Source organism: Bactrocera oleae, chromosome 5 (assembly GCF_042242935.1).
Source record: "Bactrocera oleae isolate idBacOlea1 chromosome 5, idBacOlea1, whole genome shotgun sequence".
Taxonomy (NCBI): Eukaryota; Metazoa; Arthropoda; class Insecta; order Diptera; family Tephritidae; genus Bactrocera; species Bactrocera oleae.
In genome coordinates this window covers 74,223,494-74,241,797 of record NC_091539.1, presented here as the reverse complement: position 1 = coordinate 74,241,797, position 18,304 = coordinate 74,223,494, and the positions used below count along the sequence as shown (strand labels likewise).

Below are 18,304 nucleotides of genomic sequence, written 5' to 3'. Positions count from 1 at the left end.
AGGTTTTCTGTTTTGTTTTGAAGCTTTTAATCTAAAGCTTCTGTGCATTCACTTTAACAGCAAATCATCCAAAGGTACAGTGCTTAAAGTATTGCGGATCATTATTCACATCTTGGACGTATCTGCGCAAATTATTAGTGTTATCTCTGAGTGGACTAAAATAAGATTATCGCGAATACATTAACAATGTTGACAAGTTTGGAAAACAAAGTTATCGTAGTAACAGGAGCTGGTCAAGGTATGCTTTCTAACTTCTTTTATATAACTCTCTTTTTTTAACTAATGAGAACATATATACGTAAATACGTGTACAGGAATTGGTAGAGCTTTATGCCAGCATTTGGCGACAGCAGGTGCTAAAGTGATAGCGCTTTCAAAATCAGTGGAAAAATTAGAAGAGCTTAAGAATATCTGTTCAACTGTGGAAATCATACCAGTAGATCTTAAAAATTGGCAACATACACGGGACATTCTATCTAAACTCCCACAAATTGATGGTTTGGTGAACAATGCTGGTGTAGCAATTATCAAACCCTTCACTGAATTGACAGAACAGGATTTTGATGAGTATGATATATGTGTTTATGATGTATATACATATATTTCTTTTAATTTTACAATGATATTTCTCGTAAAGCACATTTGACATTAACATCAAGGCAGTTTTCAACGTTACCCAAACACTTTTGCCGAAGCTTAAAAAGGGTTCGAGTGTAGTGATGACATCCTCATTAGCTGCTTCTCGATCATTTAGCGGTCATGTAGTATATAGTGCTACTAAAGCTGCTGTCGATTCATTGACACGTTCATTAGCCTTAGAACTAGGACCCAAGCAAATACGAGTAAATTCTGTTAATCCTACAGTAGTTCTAACACAAATGGGACGTGAAAATTGGAGTGACGAAGAAAAATCAGGTCCGCTATTAGCACATATACCTCTAAATCGCTTTTGCGAGGTGCAAGAAGTAGTCGACGGAATAGTCTACTTGTTAAGTAGTAACTCAAGTTTTGTTAATGGACATCATTTAAATTTAGAGGGAGGTTATTCAGTTTCTTAAAAGTGACTTAAAAAAAAAGAAATCACATATTTTTCAACAAGTAAAAATCACACCTGATTTATATTTAAAGAAAAACATTGTTTTATTTTTCGCATAATAGAATTGAAGAATTTAGATTTTTAAAACTAAACATTACATATACATTTACATAAGTACATATGTATATTCAAATTTAATTGTAGAACTCTTCATATTCTGTATTATTATTATTAATGTAAAGCATAATTAAGAAATTTTAACTTGTTGATTTTGCACTTGTTGCTTCTTTTCCCTTTCTCGTCGTCGTAATTTTTTACGTCTTCGATCAATACTCGCAAGGTCGATTTTGATTGCATTATAGGTTTTTCGCAATTCTTGAATTTGTTTTAATAAAATTGCTATGCATTGGTCAGAGCCCAGACTCGGATCTGTAGAAGGAAAAATCAATTAAAATAAAATGTCTTTATTCTCAAATATGTATGTTTATGTGCACAATAGTGTTGCTAGTTGCTGAATAAATTATTTACTACTTTCAATAAAATACCTCTTAAATGAATGTCTGACAACACTAAAATATTAATGTTCAATATACCTAATTGCACCAAGAAGTTATAGGGACAAGACCGAATTCCAACTGATGTCTGTGGCTGTTGTAGTTGAAATTGTTGTTGGAAATTATGTCGAGATTCAAGAATGCGTTGCGATGTACCATCAGAGTTTTCGTCGCTATCGGAACCTGCTATAAATATGAACGTTTTTTGTTTATGGCGTTATATTCAATTATCCGCTATAATACATATAGTCTCACATATAGATGTATGTATACACTAGTGGAAACTACTAATAAAATATATGTATATACTTCATACATGCCACTTACCTGGAATCTTTTTCATATATGTCATTTGTTTCCGCCGTTTGGTATGGTGGTCTGATGTGATAATCATTTCTGATTGCTTTCTGGGGCGCCGACGTTTTCGAGGGGATATTTCGTTTTCTATATCAACTTGTTTTTTTACATCCTCACTGCTGTCATCATGGCTTGCTGAATCATTTGGGGAATTATTCATATTAGCAAGCAAAGCACCTGGCTCCGTGACACCTAAAACCTTAATGTTGCTATCCAACAATAAAGTACTTTCTGTAGCTAATTGCGTTCCCGAAGGCTCCTCTTTTCCTCCAAAAGCAGGTGTTGGACTGCCAGGAATGGTTTCCTCGCAAAGAAGGTTTATAGACTCATTATTGGTATCAACACCAAAATTAGAAGCTAATTCATCAGCGCATAAAGTACCTTCAACTTTTTTGCTGTTAAAACGTTCAATCTCAGTATTTGTGTGCTGAATGTCGTGAATAGGTTTTACACCGTCCTCAGGTCGGAGCTCTGTACGCACATCTAAATAAAATCCCGAATTAGCTGATATACCTGTTATCGATGGGCAGGTTACTGTTGATGGCGGAGTAATTTTCAAATCATTTGATGCATCAATATATACACCCGTATCTTGAATAAACGTAATCTTACTCTCAGAATTTTTATCGATAGCCAAAGCTTCTTCGGAAGACACGATTAAATTTGAAGGTAAGAGTGTTTTAGATACAATGGTTTTATGATCCAAATGTGTGATCGGTTGGATTTTTGAAGTAGGACTTTGAGCTGCAGCTTCAGCTGCTGCCTGTGCTGCTGCTTTTACTGAGGGCACCGCTCCAGAAGCTACAACAACCGAAACTGGAATATCTGGAACCAAAATCGGTACAACATCTGTTGATCTTTGAGTATGTTGCTTTGAACTATCAATAAGAGGTGATGCAGATCTTAACGGGGCAGCAGTTTCAAAAGACTTAACACTAAAGGTATCTCTTGAACTGAAGTTTTCATTAGACCTTGTTTCAATATCGGCACTATTTTCAATGCCCAAAGATAGGCTGTCTTCTTGCTTTCGCTTGTCTTTCTTTTGTACTTCCGGATTTCCAAATTGTGGTCCTTTCTGTTCCATTGTCATATCAGCCACAACATGTAAGACGGTTGATATTCTGTTTGCTGAAGTCACAATTATAGGCGCTGATATGGTTGGAAACGATACTGATGCACTAAGACACTGTGGTCGACTTGCATGTGTAGTTTGTTGAATTTGAGGATCAGCTCTAATATGTGCCAAAATGTTATCTGGTACTATTTTACTGACAGCAACATCTGTTTTATGTGGCAATATACTTATTTTTGTCTCACCAATGGGCTGTGAATCGTTGGGACTTTTAAGAATATCACACGCGTCTTCAGCCACGTCTTCTATAACAAGGCGACGTTCCGAATCAGTACTATCCATCGAATCCTCTGAAAATGTGTTTGGTGTAGTTGTAACTGAAAGGCCACTGACTGGAGTTTTCCGTTGAATGGCACATTCAAGTTTCTGTATCGTCTCCGTTAAGTCATTATTTTTTACTGTAATAGACTCTAGTATTCCCAACTTCGGTTCAGGGCTTGTAAGAGGGATGGGTTTATTTATTGAGCCAGTTATGATGGGTAATTTTTCTAAACTCAAATTACTGCCGAAGCTCATTGGAGAGCCGGCTAAATCTATGTTAATATTTAATGGTTCATTTGAAGCACAATCACTTCCAAGTATCAACTCTGCTGTATTTTTTACAATCGCAACATCATCCTTCGAAGATCCACCATCTTCTCCTTTCTCAGTTTTAGGCTCAATTCTATATTTATCTTCCTCTTTTTTTTGATTTATAGCTTTTAAAAGTTTGTCTGCGATTGATGTCGGTCTATTCTCATATTTAGCAGGCTCTAAATCAAATGCGTCTGATGTTGCAGAAAGCATTTTCTTAGCATTTTCAAATTCAAACTTATTATCCTTCGATTCGCTTAATGATGTAAATCCTTCACTCGTACTCAATTCAAAAACATTGCTCAGATCTTTTCGAGTCTCTATAAATGGACTGCCAATAACTGTCTTAATGGGTGTAGTCGGTAATGGACTAATTAATTTTGAAACGTTTTCTTCTTGGTTTTTAGAAGATGTCATCAAATTTTCAGTATCATTTTGCTTCGGCGACGCTAATTTTGGAGGGGTACCAGCAACTTCCTGTAAAGACGACAGCTTTGGTTTTTGAAAAGCATCAGTAAGTGCTCTGGTTGTTTCCTGTACTGTTTGCGCTAACTCCTCATTTAAGGCGTTTATGTTTACATTAAAATTTGGTGATGTTCTCAATGTATCGAATGATGTATTATTCAGCACTTCTGTTTTCTGTGTAGTTGAGTTACTACAAAGACTCGGATTTGATGATAATGGATTTAGTGTTAACAAGTTCGTTTGACAATCTAATGTACCTTTTGTTACGACTGGAATAATGGAAGCAATTTTATTGATTTTTCCCTCCGAAATAATATTTAATTTTCCATCAGTTTTAGGTAACTTAGATTTATCTACTACAGCTTCCTTCATTGGCGAGCCTTTTTTTTTGCGATTTACTAAAACGGTCATTGGGTTTGGAGGTGGTTGTTGCTTTTCGTTAACCGAAATTTGTGAAGTTATATTTTTTTGATTTGATTTTCGAGTAATTCCAGATACATTACATGCACTTGTTACACCTGTGGTAAATGAGGAAATATTTGTGCTGGTGGTTTGTAGCTTTCGTAATTCGAATTCAAAGGGTTCTGGATCTTTGAACTCATAAATATCAGGTGAGGTCGCTTTCGGAGCAACAGATGCTAACTTTACGTCTTTATTAGGAATCAGATGTATTGAAGAAGTCGAAGATCCGCCACTGATATCCAGCTTGCTCATGTCTGGTAATGAGTGAGAAGATGAAGATGCTGATGCGGATGACGATGAAGATGATGAGGATGGAGAGCAAGCTGCTGACGGTTCACTTTTATTTATCTCTTTCCCCACAGGTTCTATACTTTTTTTTGATTGGCTTTCTATACTATCTGTGACAAATTTTCTGCTAATGTCTGTCTTTTTACTACAACCAGATTCTATCTTCTTATTAAAGCATACCGGCTTTTCTACAATAAGGGAGGAATACTTGCTACTATTAATGGTGCTTTCAAATCTGGGCTGGATATTTGAAGTACTCCTTTGATGTAATTCATTTTGTACGATTTTTGGTTTACTATCTTCTTTCTTATCAATATCCGATTTACATAAGGCAGCGTCGCTAATATTTGCCTCTAATCCTTCCTCTTTTTTTACATCCGGTTTGGTTTTAAGACTCTCTTGAAGCTTTTCTGCGAGTGAATCCTGTATTATTTTTTCTACAACTTTTGGTACCCGTTCCACTGTAGGGTTTCCACAAGAAAGTTTTTCTAAAGCTTGTTGTTTACCGGCTTTTATTTTTTGCTGAAATCTTTTTGTCATGTTTTCAAGAGTTGTCGTTTTGCCTGATGATTGCGAGTCATCATCACAAAATGATTCCGTCTCTGAAGACATATCCGTAGACGATTTCACAGTGTCATCTTTTTGATCTTGTTTCACTTCTTGTTTAATGGTGATCACTTCAGTATTTGATTCGACTATTGCTTTGCTTTTAGAAGAACAAATATCTTTAACATCTATTACGCTCTCCACTTTAATCGGCTGTGTCACTTTTGACACCAATTCGTCGTTTCCCAAATATGGTGGCGAAGGTGATTTCAATTCCCTTAGTTCAGATCGAATTTGATTAAGGTCATAATTACGACCCTTAGTGGAGTTAATATTTGTTCCAATAATAAGCGTAGTATCATCCTCCTCATCGTCAACATCTGTATCCGAGTTGATACTCTTGTTTGCTAATTTACCACTTAAAGATCCTGACTTGTACTCAATTTCTTTACTACCACGAGTTGGTCGTCTGACTGGTTCATCGGAGTCCGTATCAGATTCACTTTGTAAAGAAACATCAGAAACGTTTGCAGATGTACGTCGCGTAGTATTAAGCATTGAACGAATCGGTCTTCTTTTTAGGCCAGATGTGGCAGGTGATTTTGTTCGGCTGGAGTTAGATGCTACTGAAGAGGGTGTAGTGGAACGAGGCGGGAGCGAGTCACTTCGACCACGACCACGTTTTGATGATACTGACAACTTTGTTGATATTGGTATGTTGCCTAATATATTTGCCATCGAATTTGGAGGACCTGTCGGATTCAATGAGGAAACTGAAGGTGGTTTTGAAGGATTATCCTTTTGTTTCTCCATCGAATTTGCATTTGCCATACGTCCTTTCTGTTTTGACCCTTTAGTTATGTTCTCAGCAATGCGTTCTCTTGGTACCCACTCATCATAACGATTGTTCCAACCGGTATAATGAACCAGGTACATCGGTGAACCCCGTTGTACAGATATTTCAATAACTTTTGCTTCATAAGTCACCTTTTTCTCATGGTAATATACTTTAAGTTTGTCTCCTACCTCAACAATAAAATCGCCGGTATCTACCTTTTCAATTGTATCATCTTTTTTTCGTTTGTTTCGCTTATCGTCACTTTGAGGGGTTTGCTTTTTTTGACTCTTATCTTTTTTACTTCCAGCACTTGTACCTGCAATATGGGTATCAATGTTATATATTTATAATTTCATTTAGTGTTTACAACAACGTGGAGGACAACCTTAAGGTAATAATATGTAATACGGTTATCAGAATTTGTCTATCTATTCCTATACATATGTACACATGTGCGTACATTAGTGAAACGAATACGAATGCACGTTAAACATCTGTAACTAGAGCTAAATGATAGCTTTACAGAGTAAAATAAAGTACAACTGCTTAACAGTTGCAGTATGAAATTTCCAAAACAATTATTGGACATAAATAATTTATGTAAAAATATATTATATAAAAAATAGTCACTATATGTAGTTTGTTTGAGCTTTCTATTATAAAGGTCAAGTCTAACACAAGGTCATTGATAATAGTTTATATACATACATATATAAGTATGTACAAAGTTTGATGAATACAAATTAATTTCATTTTTATGTGAAGACTGTGCATATTTAGGAACTGTGTATTAGTATAAGGAAATTATTTATAAGTTTAAGTTCATTATGTTTAGTTGCACTACAAGTATTGATAATAAATTTTGTTATATACATATATTTCTGTATTTATTTCAGATTGAGACAAAATGATGAGCATACGGTCTCTGCAGTTAACACCGCGAAAAAATCATTTGATATGCGCATCAGCTTACTTCCTTCGATTAGAATGTGCAAAGTGCATACCCAATTATCATGCACAACATCGTTTTTCACACATTTCAAATAAACAGAATATTAATTATAAACATAAATTTTTCTACGCATTTTTAGCACTTGGAGGTGTAATCGGCGGCTTTGCCCTGTACGAACACAAATATAAACTATTTGGGGTGAAATTGGACGGAATTCATATTGATGAAATCTCAAGCACACAATCAAAAGAAGAAAAACCAATATGGCATATGAATGCACGCTCTGATTTGCCAACATATAATATGGATGAAGTAAAAGATCATTGTAATATTGAAAAACGTATTTGGATAACTTATGGAATTGGTGTATACGACATAACAGACTTCATTGCCAAACATCCAGGCGGTGATAACATTATGTTGGGAGCGGGCAGTGCAATTGACCCATTTTGGGCTATTTATCAGCAACATAATAACAAAGAAATTTTAACACTTTTGGAGTTTTATCGTATTGGAAACTTAAGTTCAGATGATAAGATAAGTACAGAGGATATGGGTTCCCCATGGGCTAATGAGCCCAAACGTCATCCAGTGCTTAAACCAGCATCAAATAGACCATTCAATGGAGAGCCGCCATTAAAGCTTCTCGTACAAAACTTTATTACCCCAAATGAATTTTTTTATGTGAGAAATCATTTACCAGTTCCTCTTATTGATGTTAATAAATACGAACTTGAAATTGCTATAGAAACGACAGAATCGGGAACGAAGGAACAAATCAAAACCTTAACTTTGGAAGATATCAAAAGATTACCAAAATACACAGTTACTGCAGCCATAATGTGCGGTGGTAACCGCCGCTCTGAAATGACAAATGTGAAATCTGTTAAAGGTCAGAATGAAACATTTTCTTCTAATTATTAACATCACATTTATTTTAAAAGTTGTATTTCAGGGCTTTCCTGGAATGCAGGTGCAGTGGGTAATGCAACATGGTCGGGAGCTTGCCTACGGGATCTTCTTTTGGAAATGGGGGTTAAACCAAATGAAAACTTGCATGTTGTTTTAGAAGGCGCCGATCTCGATCCTACTTCGCATTCTTATGGCGCATCCATTCCACTTTCCAAAGCATTGGATGAACGTGGTGATGTCATACTTGCATATGAAATGAATGGTAAAATTCTAAGCCGTGACCACGGATATCCTTTACGATGCATTGTGCCCGGAAATGTTGGGGCACGCAATGTCAAATGGTTAACTCGTATTGCAGTCTCTGAAGCCGAATCTAACTCACATTGGCAGCAGAGTGATTATAAAGGATTCAGTCCAAGTACGGACTGGGATACAGTTGATTTTACGAAATCTCCAGCCATACAGGCAATGCCAGTCACGTCTGCAATATGTAGCCCTACAGAAGGCGAAGTACTCAAAATACCAGCTGACGGATATCTAACTGTACACGGATATGCGTGGTCAGGTGGAGGTCGCCGCATTGTACGCGTTGATTTGACTGCTGATAGGGGCAAAACATGGCATGTTGCAAAAATTCAACAGGAGGCTCAGCCAGATGGTCGCCATTACGGTTGGTCTCTATGGACTGGTCGAATCAAAATGGAAACCGCATCTACTGGAGAAGTAGAAATTTGGGCTAAAGCGGTCGATTCCGCATACAATGTTCAACCAGAAACATTTGAAAATATATGGAACTTACGCGGTGTGCTTGCAAATGCTTACCATCGTATAAAGATCAAAATCATATAATTATAAATGATGAAACCGCATATACATAAATACACCGCATATACATAAATATTAATAACTATGCACCCAGCATCATTTCTGAAAATTACTGTTGTGATTGTAGCGGCCAAACATTCCTAAAATATTTTCAAGTTCAATTTCAGACCTCGAAATAAGTTCGTCTTTGACAATTTTCAACCATTTATTATGACAGCAATGATGAACAATGTAGGCATATAAAGGCAATGGCAAACCTTCCAGCTTATTCGTGTTGTGAAAGAACTTCTTATTTCTTTCTAACCATGTATTTAACTAAATATTCACTTTGTACCTCGTGTACCAATAACTTATGTTAATAAAATTTTAAACAGTGTAAGTAAATAATTGATAGCTATGTATGATCGTTGAGGATCTTCGCATACCTGGGGGTGAAGAATCCCTAATATGTAACGTTGGGCCGGCAGAAACATCCTTTAGAGATGGTGCCTTATCCTTGTCCTCACATCGTGGAGTCTCTGCCGACATCTTCATTTTTGAAAGCGGCACATCGCAATCATCTCTCGATTTTTCTTCATATTTTTCAACAAGACCTTTAACTTTTCCCACTACAGCTTTTCTCTTATTCTTGGCATTGTCTAGACTGGATTCGCTTGTATTTTCCGACTCTTCCGTTACAGAAGGTGTGACAACCGTGATTATATTGGCAGTTGTTGTTGCAACAACTGACGATGCTGCAATATTTTGGCTACTAGAGGCAGAAGACGATGATGAAGACGATGACGCAGTTATATTATTATTTGCAGGTTTGTTCAAGGAATCTTTTGTGTTGTCAATTGGCTTTGGAGAAGCAACAGAGTTTGCTCGAACTAAACTACGGCCCTTACTCCGATTAGAATTGCGAGGTGTCATTAGCATTGAGCATCCCAGTTTACGATGAAATTCACCATACGGTTGAAGAAATTTTTTATACGCTTGCTTAACAAGATTTGTTACACTAACTGTTACTGATGTAAAGCCCAAGCGTACCGCTATGGATTTCCATTGATTTTTAGCGGTAACACGGTTGTAACCACCACATTTCTGTACTGCTCGAAATAGACGGTACAAATCAACGTCCCGATTTTGAATTGATGGTACTTTATTTAATGGTGTTCCACGATCATCCATATATTTATACAATTGAGCCACAAAACGATCTTTTTCTTCCCGTGGTTCATCGTCTGACGAATCGGATTCCAATTCACCATCACCTTCACTTGATGAATTATTTAGTCCAAATAAAGACTCACGATCCCAATGGGGGGGTAGTGCTCCACTATCTAAATATTGAAGTGCAGCTTGTACTGCTTGACCATCTTGTTTAGCTGCCGCTTCACGAGTAAATTCGGTTGTCTCTTTCTTCGGAACCGTATAATATCGACCATCTTTAAATGATCTTACCAAATATTCATCTTTCACTCTGATCCGCACATTTGCCTAAAATTTATTACATTTTTTTTTAATCTAAAAAGAATGTAATTATATAATTATAAATAACTACTTGAGCTGTAGGAGCTAATATAAGCCCTGGGAACCACTTCTCTTTATCCTTCTTCTTTGTTTCCATTTCCACGCACACAACATTTCCTATGTGTTCTTCTTTTTCGTTGACAACTTCTTTCGCATCACTTTCATCTTCTTCATCGGAACTATCATCGTTCAACTGGCCACGTCTGCGTCCCCGACGTCCTCCTACAACAGGATTTCCGAAGTGCTCTGGGTGTGTTAGTGGTAGCTGGTCCAAAGTTTCACTCTCATTGAAATGACGGCCACTTTTCAGACATAAAGCTGTGCGACGTAAAGTCGTTATATCGCCATCATCAAAAACCACGGTATATTGCGAGCAATCTTGAATTTTAGTAACTGTGCACTCTACCAAATCTTTACGATCGGGATGACGAACTTCAACAGTAGCACCAACGCGCAGTTGCCCAGGTGCAACTTTTATTAAGTCGTCTGACACAATTCCCGATCCTAGTCCTTGCTTATAAGCCACTTTTACTTTTATATTACGCACCACTTTGCTAACCTTAGCTTCACAAAAGGCTCCTTTGTATTTGGCACTTACCTCCGTACCAACCGGTAGGGATGGTGGATCTGTGTCCACTTGCTGTGATAAGCAATGTTATAATTATATATAGACATAAATAGTAACAAATTTGACTGATTAAAAAAACTTACTTGCATTTTCTGAAGAAAATAACGCTCAAAACTTAAGTTATCGCTTACAAACGCCACTTTTGCGAACAATTTTTAAGCATTTCTAAAACGAACCAAAAATGCACCAAACTCACTGCACAGACACCCTCTACACTAATATAAGAAATGTTGCAAACTTCAGGATAATTTCATACCTCAACGTATCGATTTCTTCAGTTTTTTTGTTATACTTTCTTATTAAAACGTCATTTACCTGAAATGTAGCATTAATCTTTAGGAAACTTGTAAAACTTAACGCGTTTATTTTAAGCAATTAATTCACAACACAAAACAATACCATCAGATGCGTTGTTGTAAAAATATACATAATTACTATAAAAGTAAATTAATTATACAAGGCGGCATCTGACGTCAAAAGCGAACAACACAAAGAATAATTATTAGGATAGCTAATGAGATAACATATTTGCAAATCATACAAAAATTAATGATATACGTTAAGATTATTCTCGTAGTAGTAGAAATAAATTTGGTGGTTGTTGTTGTTGTAACGGTTACCTAATCCCCGTTTTGGTGATAAATTCCAGATTGGTTGTCGTCGAGGTCATCTAACGGGTGGCCCAGGAAACGACCCCCCGACGGGGTCGGACCATAGGGAAAAGTGTGTTAGATGAGTGGGGTTCGTTGGGCATGCAAAGAGGTGGGTAGTGTCATGCGGAAACTCATTGCACGCAGGACATGTGTTTGGTATGTCGGGGTCTATTCTGGATAAGTAGGAGTTTAACCTGCTACAATATCCAGAACGAAGTTGCGCGAGGGTCACTCTAGTTTCGCGAGGCAACTGGAGCTCTACGTCTGCTATGGGTGGTGGTTTGACTCGTAGTACGTCATTCACTGAGAGGGAGTCGGTGAAGGTGTTGATGGCTCCACTATGAATGGCGGTCAGTGCCTGTCTGAAGTTCGTTGCGTCCGAAGTCCGGTCGGCGTACTGTCTAATGTCGTCGACGTAATCAAGAAAAGACCTCTTGATGTTCCTAGGAGGCGGCTCTGCTTCAAGCAGACGACTGCAGCGGTGGTTTCTACCACCCAACCCAGCAGAAGCTGTTTTCGTAGAAACCACCGCTGCAGTCGTCTGCTTGGAGAGGAGCTCGTTATGTTCCTTAACTGGAAGTATATGGGCCTCACTGTGTAGGTGTTCGATTAGGGACATCAAGAGGCATCCCGTGATAGTTTATTATTGGAAACGTACTTAAATAAATACAAATTAAAATATATGCATAATGTATATTTTGGTATACGGGGTTGCAAATTTTTAAATTAAAAAAAAATAAAATTAAAATTCAAATACATACTGCATGGAGATTTGTGATTCCTTTGTATAATATATCAAAATATTAAAAGTAATGTTTTCAGTAAATTTATACCGAGGCCCTTTGCATATATTTTGTAATATCTAACTTGGTATATTTTTAAGAGTTTTACGGTGACCCGAAAGCCATGATCCTTGATCAGCAACACTATTTTTAAAAAGCCACTATATTTTTATAATCAATTGCAGTTCCGAAACTAAGTTCGGTAGTTGCTGGCAAATGAAAAGGTAATTTTCGAAATGAATTTTACATGGAATTCTTTAATTAATAGAACTGTATAATGTAACTTCTCACGCAAGTGAAATTTCAATATATTTTGCATGAAAGTTCAAAAGTATCAGAAATGCGGCACTATAAGCGCATTTTACAAAAAATTATATTGCAAATGCATAATTGACATGACTCCATTTTTAACTTTTGTAAACGAGGTATTATATTGCGATTAATTTATTATTATATACAAACTATTTCATTGATATGGCAATACGGTATCTATTTTTTAATTTGTGTAAATATACAGAGTTGTTGTGATATTTATTTAATAGAAGAATTAGGAAAAAATGGAGTTGGACTGGCAAAATGATTTTCAGCAAATAAAAGAGCGAGGACTTTATTTACTGCAGTCGGAAAAGTGGTCTGATTGTAAATTTCTTGTTGGGGCTTCCCCAAATCAACGCATACTTTGTGGACACAAACTAATATTAGCCATGTCTTCACCTGTTTTTGAACGAATGTTCTATGGTAACCTTCCGGATGAGAGTGATCCTATTTTAATACCTGATGTACAGCCCGATGCCTTTCAAGCTATGTTGGAGTATATATATTCAGATGACATTAGTATAAGCTCCTTCGAAGAGGCCTGTGACTTGTATTACGTTGCAAAGAAGTATATGCTGCCTTATGTAGTAGAGCAGTGCACGGATTTTCTCTGTGCAGATTTAAATCCCGAAAATGCTTGCCGTGCATATGAATTTGCTAAATTATTTGACGAACCACGTTTAATGCAGAGTAGTATGAGTGTAAGTAACATACATTTTTATACCCTGAACAGGGTATAATAAGTTTGCCACGAAGTTTGTAACACCCAGAAGGAAACGTCGGAGACCCTTTAAAACATATAAATAAATGATCAGCATGATGAGCTGAGTTGATTTAGCCATGTCCGTCTGTCTGTCTGTCCGTCTGTCTGTATATATACAAACTAGTCCCTCAGTTTTTAAGCTATCGATCTGAAATTTTGCACCTGTCCTTTCTCACAAAGAAGCTGCCCATTTGTCGGAACGACCGATATCGGACCACTAGAGCATATAGCTGCCATAAAAACTGAACAATCGGAATCAAGTGTTTGTATGGGAAACTCTTTCATTTGTCGAGGTATCTTCACAAAATTTGGCACGGATTATTATTTATGGCAACAATTTAATCTCCGAAGAAATTATTCAGATCGAGTGACTATAGCATATAGCTGCCATACAAACTGAACAATCGGAATGAAGTGCTTGTATGGAAAACCCTTTCATTTGACGAGGTATCTTCACGAAATTTGGCACGGATTATTATTTAAGTCAATAATTTAATCTCCGAAGAATTGTTGCTGCCATATTAACTGAACGATCGGTGTAAAGTGTTTGCATGGAAAATTTTTTTATTTGACGAGGTATCTTCACGAAATTAGACACGAGTTCTTGCTTAAGGCAACAAATTATTCTCCGCAGAAATTGGTCAGATCAGAACACTATATCAAAAAGCTGCCATACAAATTGAACGTTCGGAATCAAGCCTTTGTATTTGTGAAGGGTATTATAGCTTCGGTGCAACCGAAGTAAACGTTTTTTCTTGTTATTATATCATATGTACTAATATTTATTTTTTAGATTATAGTAGCCAATACACGCAATGTGCTAGCTGATCCCAGTTTTGTTGATATAGAAATATCAACATTAATGGCTATTCTTGATCAAGACCGATTGAATGTTACGTCTGAGTTGGAACTTTTTAATGCTTTAGTGACATATGCTTCTGAGCACGCACCCTTTGTTAAAAATGAAGGTATGCCGATGGCGCCATCCTCATCGTTAGATAAGGGAGCATTGCAACACTCTTTTGATTTAGATAATAACGCATCCGAAGTTGTAGAGATTAAAATGGAGCCAGACGATACCAGTCTTGTTCAGAGTAGACAAGAAAGCTCTGATACGTCGCATTTAGTGGAAGACGTGGTTGTCGTAGAAAATGATACTTCCACTACGTATGAAGAAAAAAATAGGCATAAAAATGCTGCACCGACAGACATAAGTATGATTGCGTCATTTTCTTGTTCAAATAATGAAATTGATGAAAGGCTTATACGCCAAGCGGTTCAGAAGATACGTTTTCTTACACTCACACCTCAGCAATTTGCTGAAGGTCCTGCGCGTTCAAAGCTTCTCAACCAGAATGAAGCTCTAGCAATTCTTATTAAAATTTTAAGTCCAACTATTAATGATTGTCCAATGCCCGAAGGTTTCTGCAGCTCGACAATAAGCCGTAAATATATTGAACCGCGAAGGCAACGAGTTTTATCACCAGACGATTCGTATGAGCGATACTTGCGGAGTTTTCAATCAGACATCTACCAATAATGTAAGTACTATCCAAGGCTGCCATGACTCTGATTTAACTACAAACGACACTCGACGTTCATACTGCGTTCGAACGCTAAATCAGCAATTGACTATAGAAATACTAGTGTTAACAGGTTTGTTAAATTAATAATGCGTAGTTTTAAATACTGTTAACAATACTATATATACAGGTGTTCAAGTGCCAACTCAGGTCCTTTGTGGAGAGCTAATGAATTCGGCTGGTTTTTCCGAGAGATATACGGAAATTCTTTATGCACATATTCAAGATATCCAAGGATCAAGACTTATGTACACACACTGTACGTCACGTTTAGATATGATTCATTGCGAGAAATAACGTTTGACCGGCCAGTTTATGTATATCGAAATTTAATATATAAGGTGTATGTAGTTTTCAACAAAGTTGGGTGGTATCCAATGTACACTTGCGTACCAGATGTGGTCTGTAACAGGGTTAAATTTATGTTCAATGTCGGCAATCCAAGTGAATCTGTTAGAGACGGATTAATTCGAGCAATAGTTTTTTTTACACCTCAAGAACAGTCGAGATGTCTTATGGAATACATTTTTTTTTCATTTTATATACGTGGCTAGCAATATATTTATGATTTCGTTTTTAATACAGTTGTTGCATGCCTATTTCGATTCAAGTATATTTATAGACACCCTTTTATTTAGTTCAACTTAAAGTAAAGAATTAATAACAAAAAAGCAAAATATATACATACATATATGTACAGTATTGGAAAAAACTAAAGCACCCCCTACTTTTGTTTGTTTCGAGTAATTACGCCGGCCAGTCTAAAACATCAATTCCGTTTTTTTTGCAACTAAGTTTCACAAGGCCTAGAGGTATGCTTAGGGTTATTGTCCTGCTGAAACTTCCATTTTAGTGGCATTTCCTCTTCAGTATACGCTAGCATTACGTTTTTAAAATGTCGGTATAAACAAACTGGTCCACTATTCCATTTATTCTGTGAATAGGTCCAATGCCGTGTCCAGAGAATCAGCCCCAGACCATAACATTACTACCACTATATTTAATGATCGTAACACAATGCTTAGAATTGAAAGTCTCTGTCGATTCGTCTGAGAATAAAATTGTATTCCATTTCTGAATACTCCAATCGAGATGAGCTGTCGCAAAATCGAGTCTTACCTTTCTATTTTTTGTTGAAATAAAAGGCTTTGTTGTTGTTGTAACGGTTACCTAGTCCCCGTTTGTGTGATGAAGTCCAGATTCGTTGTCGTCGAGGTCATCTAACGGGAGGACCAGGAAACGAGCTGTTTCGACGGGGTCGGACCATAGGGAAAAGTGTGTTAGATGAGTGGGGTTCGTTAGGCATGCAAAGAGGTGGGTAGTGTCATGCGGAGACTCCTTGCACGCAGGACATGTGTTTAGTATGTCGGGGTTTATTCTGGATAAGTAGGAGTTTAACCTGCTACAATATCCAGAACGAAGTTGCGAACGAAGGGTCGCTCTGGTTTCGCGAGGCAACTCGAGCTCTACGTCTGCTATGGGTGGTGGTTTGACTCGTAGTACGTCATTCACTGAGAGGGAGTCGGTAAAGGTGTTGATGGCTCCACTATGAATGGCGGTCAGTGCCTGTCTGAAGTTCGTTGCGTCCGAAGTCCGGTTGGCGTACTGTCTAATGTCGACGTAATCAAGGAAAGACCTCTTGATGTTCCTAGGAGGCGGCTCCGCTTCAAGCAGACGACTGCAGGGGTGGTTTCTACGAAAACAACCCAGCAGAAACTGCTTGGAGAGGAGCTCGTTATGTTCCTTAACTGGAAGTATATGGGCCTTACTGTGTAGGTGTTCGATTAGGGACATCAAGAGGCATCCCGTGATAGTCCGGAGTGCAGTGTTCTAACAGGTCTGGAGCTTCCACGTCTGCGTAGCACTACATCCAGGCGACCATATTGGGGCTGCATAGTTTAGGACCGGCCGGCCGATTGCCTTGTATGTTGCCAGCAACGTTTCTTTGTCTTTTCCCCAAGAGCTGCCGGCAAGCGATTTGAGGATTTTGTTGCGGCTCTGTACTTTGGCAGTTATCGCGGTCGTGTTAGGAGTAAAGGAGCAAAGACTGTCTAGTGTAACGCCTAAATTTTAGGGTTTTTTACGGCCGGAATTTTGGTACCATAGACTGAAATGTTTAGATCCAGTCTGTACTCCTTCGTCCAGTTCGTAAATATGGTCGCTGTGGATTTAGTGGGGGAGAGTGTCAGACTCCTTCCAGAGAAGAAGCAAGAAAGATCGGAGAGATAGCTGTTTACTTTTGAGCACATGCCATCGATTTCATTGCCCGACGTCAATATCGTGCAGTCATCAGCGTACGAGGTCACGGAAATTCACTCTGGTGGTTGGGAGAGTTTCGAGATGTGGAAGTTACACAGTAAAGGGGAGAGGAGACCACCCTGCGAAACCCCCTTTCTAATTCTTCTCAGTTTGGAGTTTTGACCTCGAAACAGTACGGATGAATGCCGACCGCTCAGGTAGTTCATGGTCCACCGCTTCAGCCCTGGAGGGAGCGTAGATTGTTCGATGCCCTCAAGTAGCGTTGTGTGATTGACTGTGCCGAAGGCTTTCGAGAAGTCCAACGCTACGAGGATCGTCCTCTTGCAGGGTGGCTTCTGGTTTAGGCCATGAACTATCTGGGCGTTTATGACGCTAAGTGCTGAGGTGGTGCTGTGCACTTTCCGGAAGCCATGCTGATGTTCTGCTAAACTAAGGTGGTGTGTGAACGTCGGGAGTAACAAGGCCTCAAGTGTCTTTACTACTGGGGAAAGGAGAGGTATCGGACGATAAGACTCCCCTTTGTTGGCGGGTTTCCCATACTTCAGTAGTGGGACCACTCTTCCGACTTTCCACACATCGGGTATTTGAAGAGTGGCCATCGACAAGTTGAGGACCTTAGTGAGGTAGCTTACTCCCGTCGAGCCTAGATCATCAGCATGCTTATTCCTCCTGGGGCAATGGATTTGGACGATTTGGCCTTTGTGATAGCACTCTGTCATCGGTGAAAGTAAGTGGTGCGCAGTATTTTGGCATTTTGCGCAGCCGTCGGGTAACAAATCGTTTGGCCTTGTTAGTCGAAGGGTGCAGTGTAAACTATCGGCTAAAATAGCTCGCGCACTTCTTCGGGTCCGAGGAGGATTGGCCATCGA

General features: G+C 38.2%; 4 protein-coding genes across 10 annotated transcripts; 3 read left to right on the top strand and 1 right to left on the bottom strand.

Moving 5' to 3' along the window:
* Nucleotides 1-95: 95 nt before the first annotated feature.
* Nucleotides 96-9,327, top strand: shop (sulfite oxidase). Of its 3 annotated transcripts, none has more exons than XM_014230530.3 (3): nt 96-238; nt 7,148-8,095; nt 8,159-9,327. In XM_014230530.3, exons 2-3 carry the CDS (start codon nt 7,159-7,161, stop codon nt 8,962-8,964), a joined length of 1,743 nt encoding a protein of 580 aa, XP_014086005.3. In that variant the 5' UTR covers nt 96-238; nt 7,148-7,158; the 3' UTR covers nt 8,965-9,327. The 3 variants fall into 3 exon arrangements, with proteins under 3 accessions (XP_014086005.3, XP_014086006.3, XP_014086008.3); XM_014230531.3 differs by lacking the exon at nt 96-238 and adding an exon at nt 425-567; XM_014230533.3 differs by lacking the exon at nt 96-238 and adding an exon at nt 6,726-6,851.
* LOC106614672 (L-xylulose reductase) lies at nt 98-1,133 on the top strand. The gene is made up of 3 exons (XM_014230535.3): nt 98-238; nt 315-567; nt 638-1,133. Exons 1-3 carry the CDS (start codon nt 187-189, stop codon nt 1,056-1,058), a joined length of 726 nt encoding a protein of 241 aa, XP_014086010.1. The 5' UTR covers nt 98-186; the 3' UTR covers nt 1,059-1,133.
* On the bottom strand, nt 1,116-11,518 carry htk (AT-rich interaction domain hat-trick). Of its 5 annotated transcripts, none has more exons than XM_036365089.2 (7): nt 11,396-11,518; nt 11,164-11,295; nt 10,484-11,092; nt 9,366-10,419; nt 1,918-6,567; nt 1,630-1,776; nt 1,116-1,465 (listed from the first exon to the last, which is right to left on the bottom strand). In XM_036365089.2, the coding sequence occupies exons 2-7, from the start codon at nt 11,167-11,169 to the stop codon at nt 1,284-1,286; spliced, it is 6,648 nt and encodes a 2,215-aa protein (XP_036220982.2). In that variant the 5' UTR covers nt 11,170-11,295; nt 11,396-11,518; the 3' UTR covers nt 1,116-1,283. The 5 variants fall into 5 exon arrangements, with proteins under 5 accessions (XP_036220982.2, XP_014086002.3, XP_014086003.3 ...); XM_014230527.3 differs by having other exon boundaries at nt 11,164-11,317; nt 11,396-11,509; XM_014230528.3 differs by having other exon boundaries at nt 1,630-1,773; nt 11,164-11,502.
* A 1,481-nt stretch (nt 11,519-12,999) lies between these two features.
* On the top strand, nt 13,000-15,893 carry LOC106614616 (uncharacterized). The gene is given in 4 exon segments (XM_036365112.2): nt 13,000-13,531; nt 14,387-15,075; nt 15,077-15,249; nt 15,307-15,893. Coding segments are annotated over 4 exon segments (1,488 nt in total). The 5' UTR covers nt 13,000-13,072; the 3' UTR covers nt 15,474-15,893.
* Nucleotides 15,894-18,304: the final 2,411 nt, after the last annotated feature.

Excerpts from the sequence above, each read along its gene's own strand:
- LOC106614672 (XM_014230535.3), top strand. The coding sequence starts at position 187 with ATGTTGACAAGTTTGGAAAACAAAGTTATCGTAGTAACAGGAGCTGGT. Across the intron at positions 239-314 it reads AGTAACAGGAGCTGGTCAAG|GAATTGGTAGAGCTTTATGC; the intron begins GTATGCTTTCTA and ends ATACGTGTACAG. Across the intron at positions 568-637 it reads ACAGAACAGGATTTTGATGA|CACATTTGACATTAACATCA; the intron begins GTATGATATATG and ends TTTCTCGTAAAG.
- shop (XM_014230530.3), top strand. The coding sequence starts at position 7,159 with ATGATGAGCATACGGTCTCTGCAGTTAACACCGCGAAAAAATCATTTG. Across the intron at positions 8,096-8,158 it reads AAATGTGAAATCTGTTAAAG|GGCTTTCCTGGAATGCAGGT; the intron begins GTCAGAATGAAA and ends GTTGTATTTCAG.
- htk (XM_036365089.2), bottom strand. Across the intron at positions 6,568-9,365 it reads TAGGGATTCTTCACCCCCAG|GTACAAGTGCTGGAAGTAAA; the intron begins GTATGCGAAGAT and ends CCCATATTGCAG. Across the intron at positions 1,777-1,917 it reads ATATATGAAAAAGATTCCAG|CAGGTTCCGATAGCGACGAA; the intron begins GTAAGTGGCATG and ends TCATATTTATAG.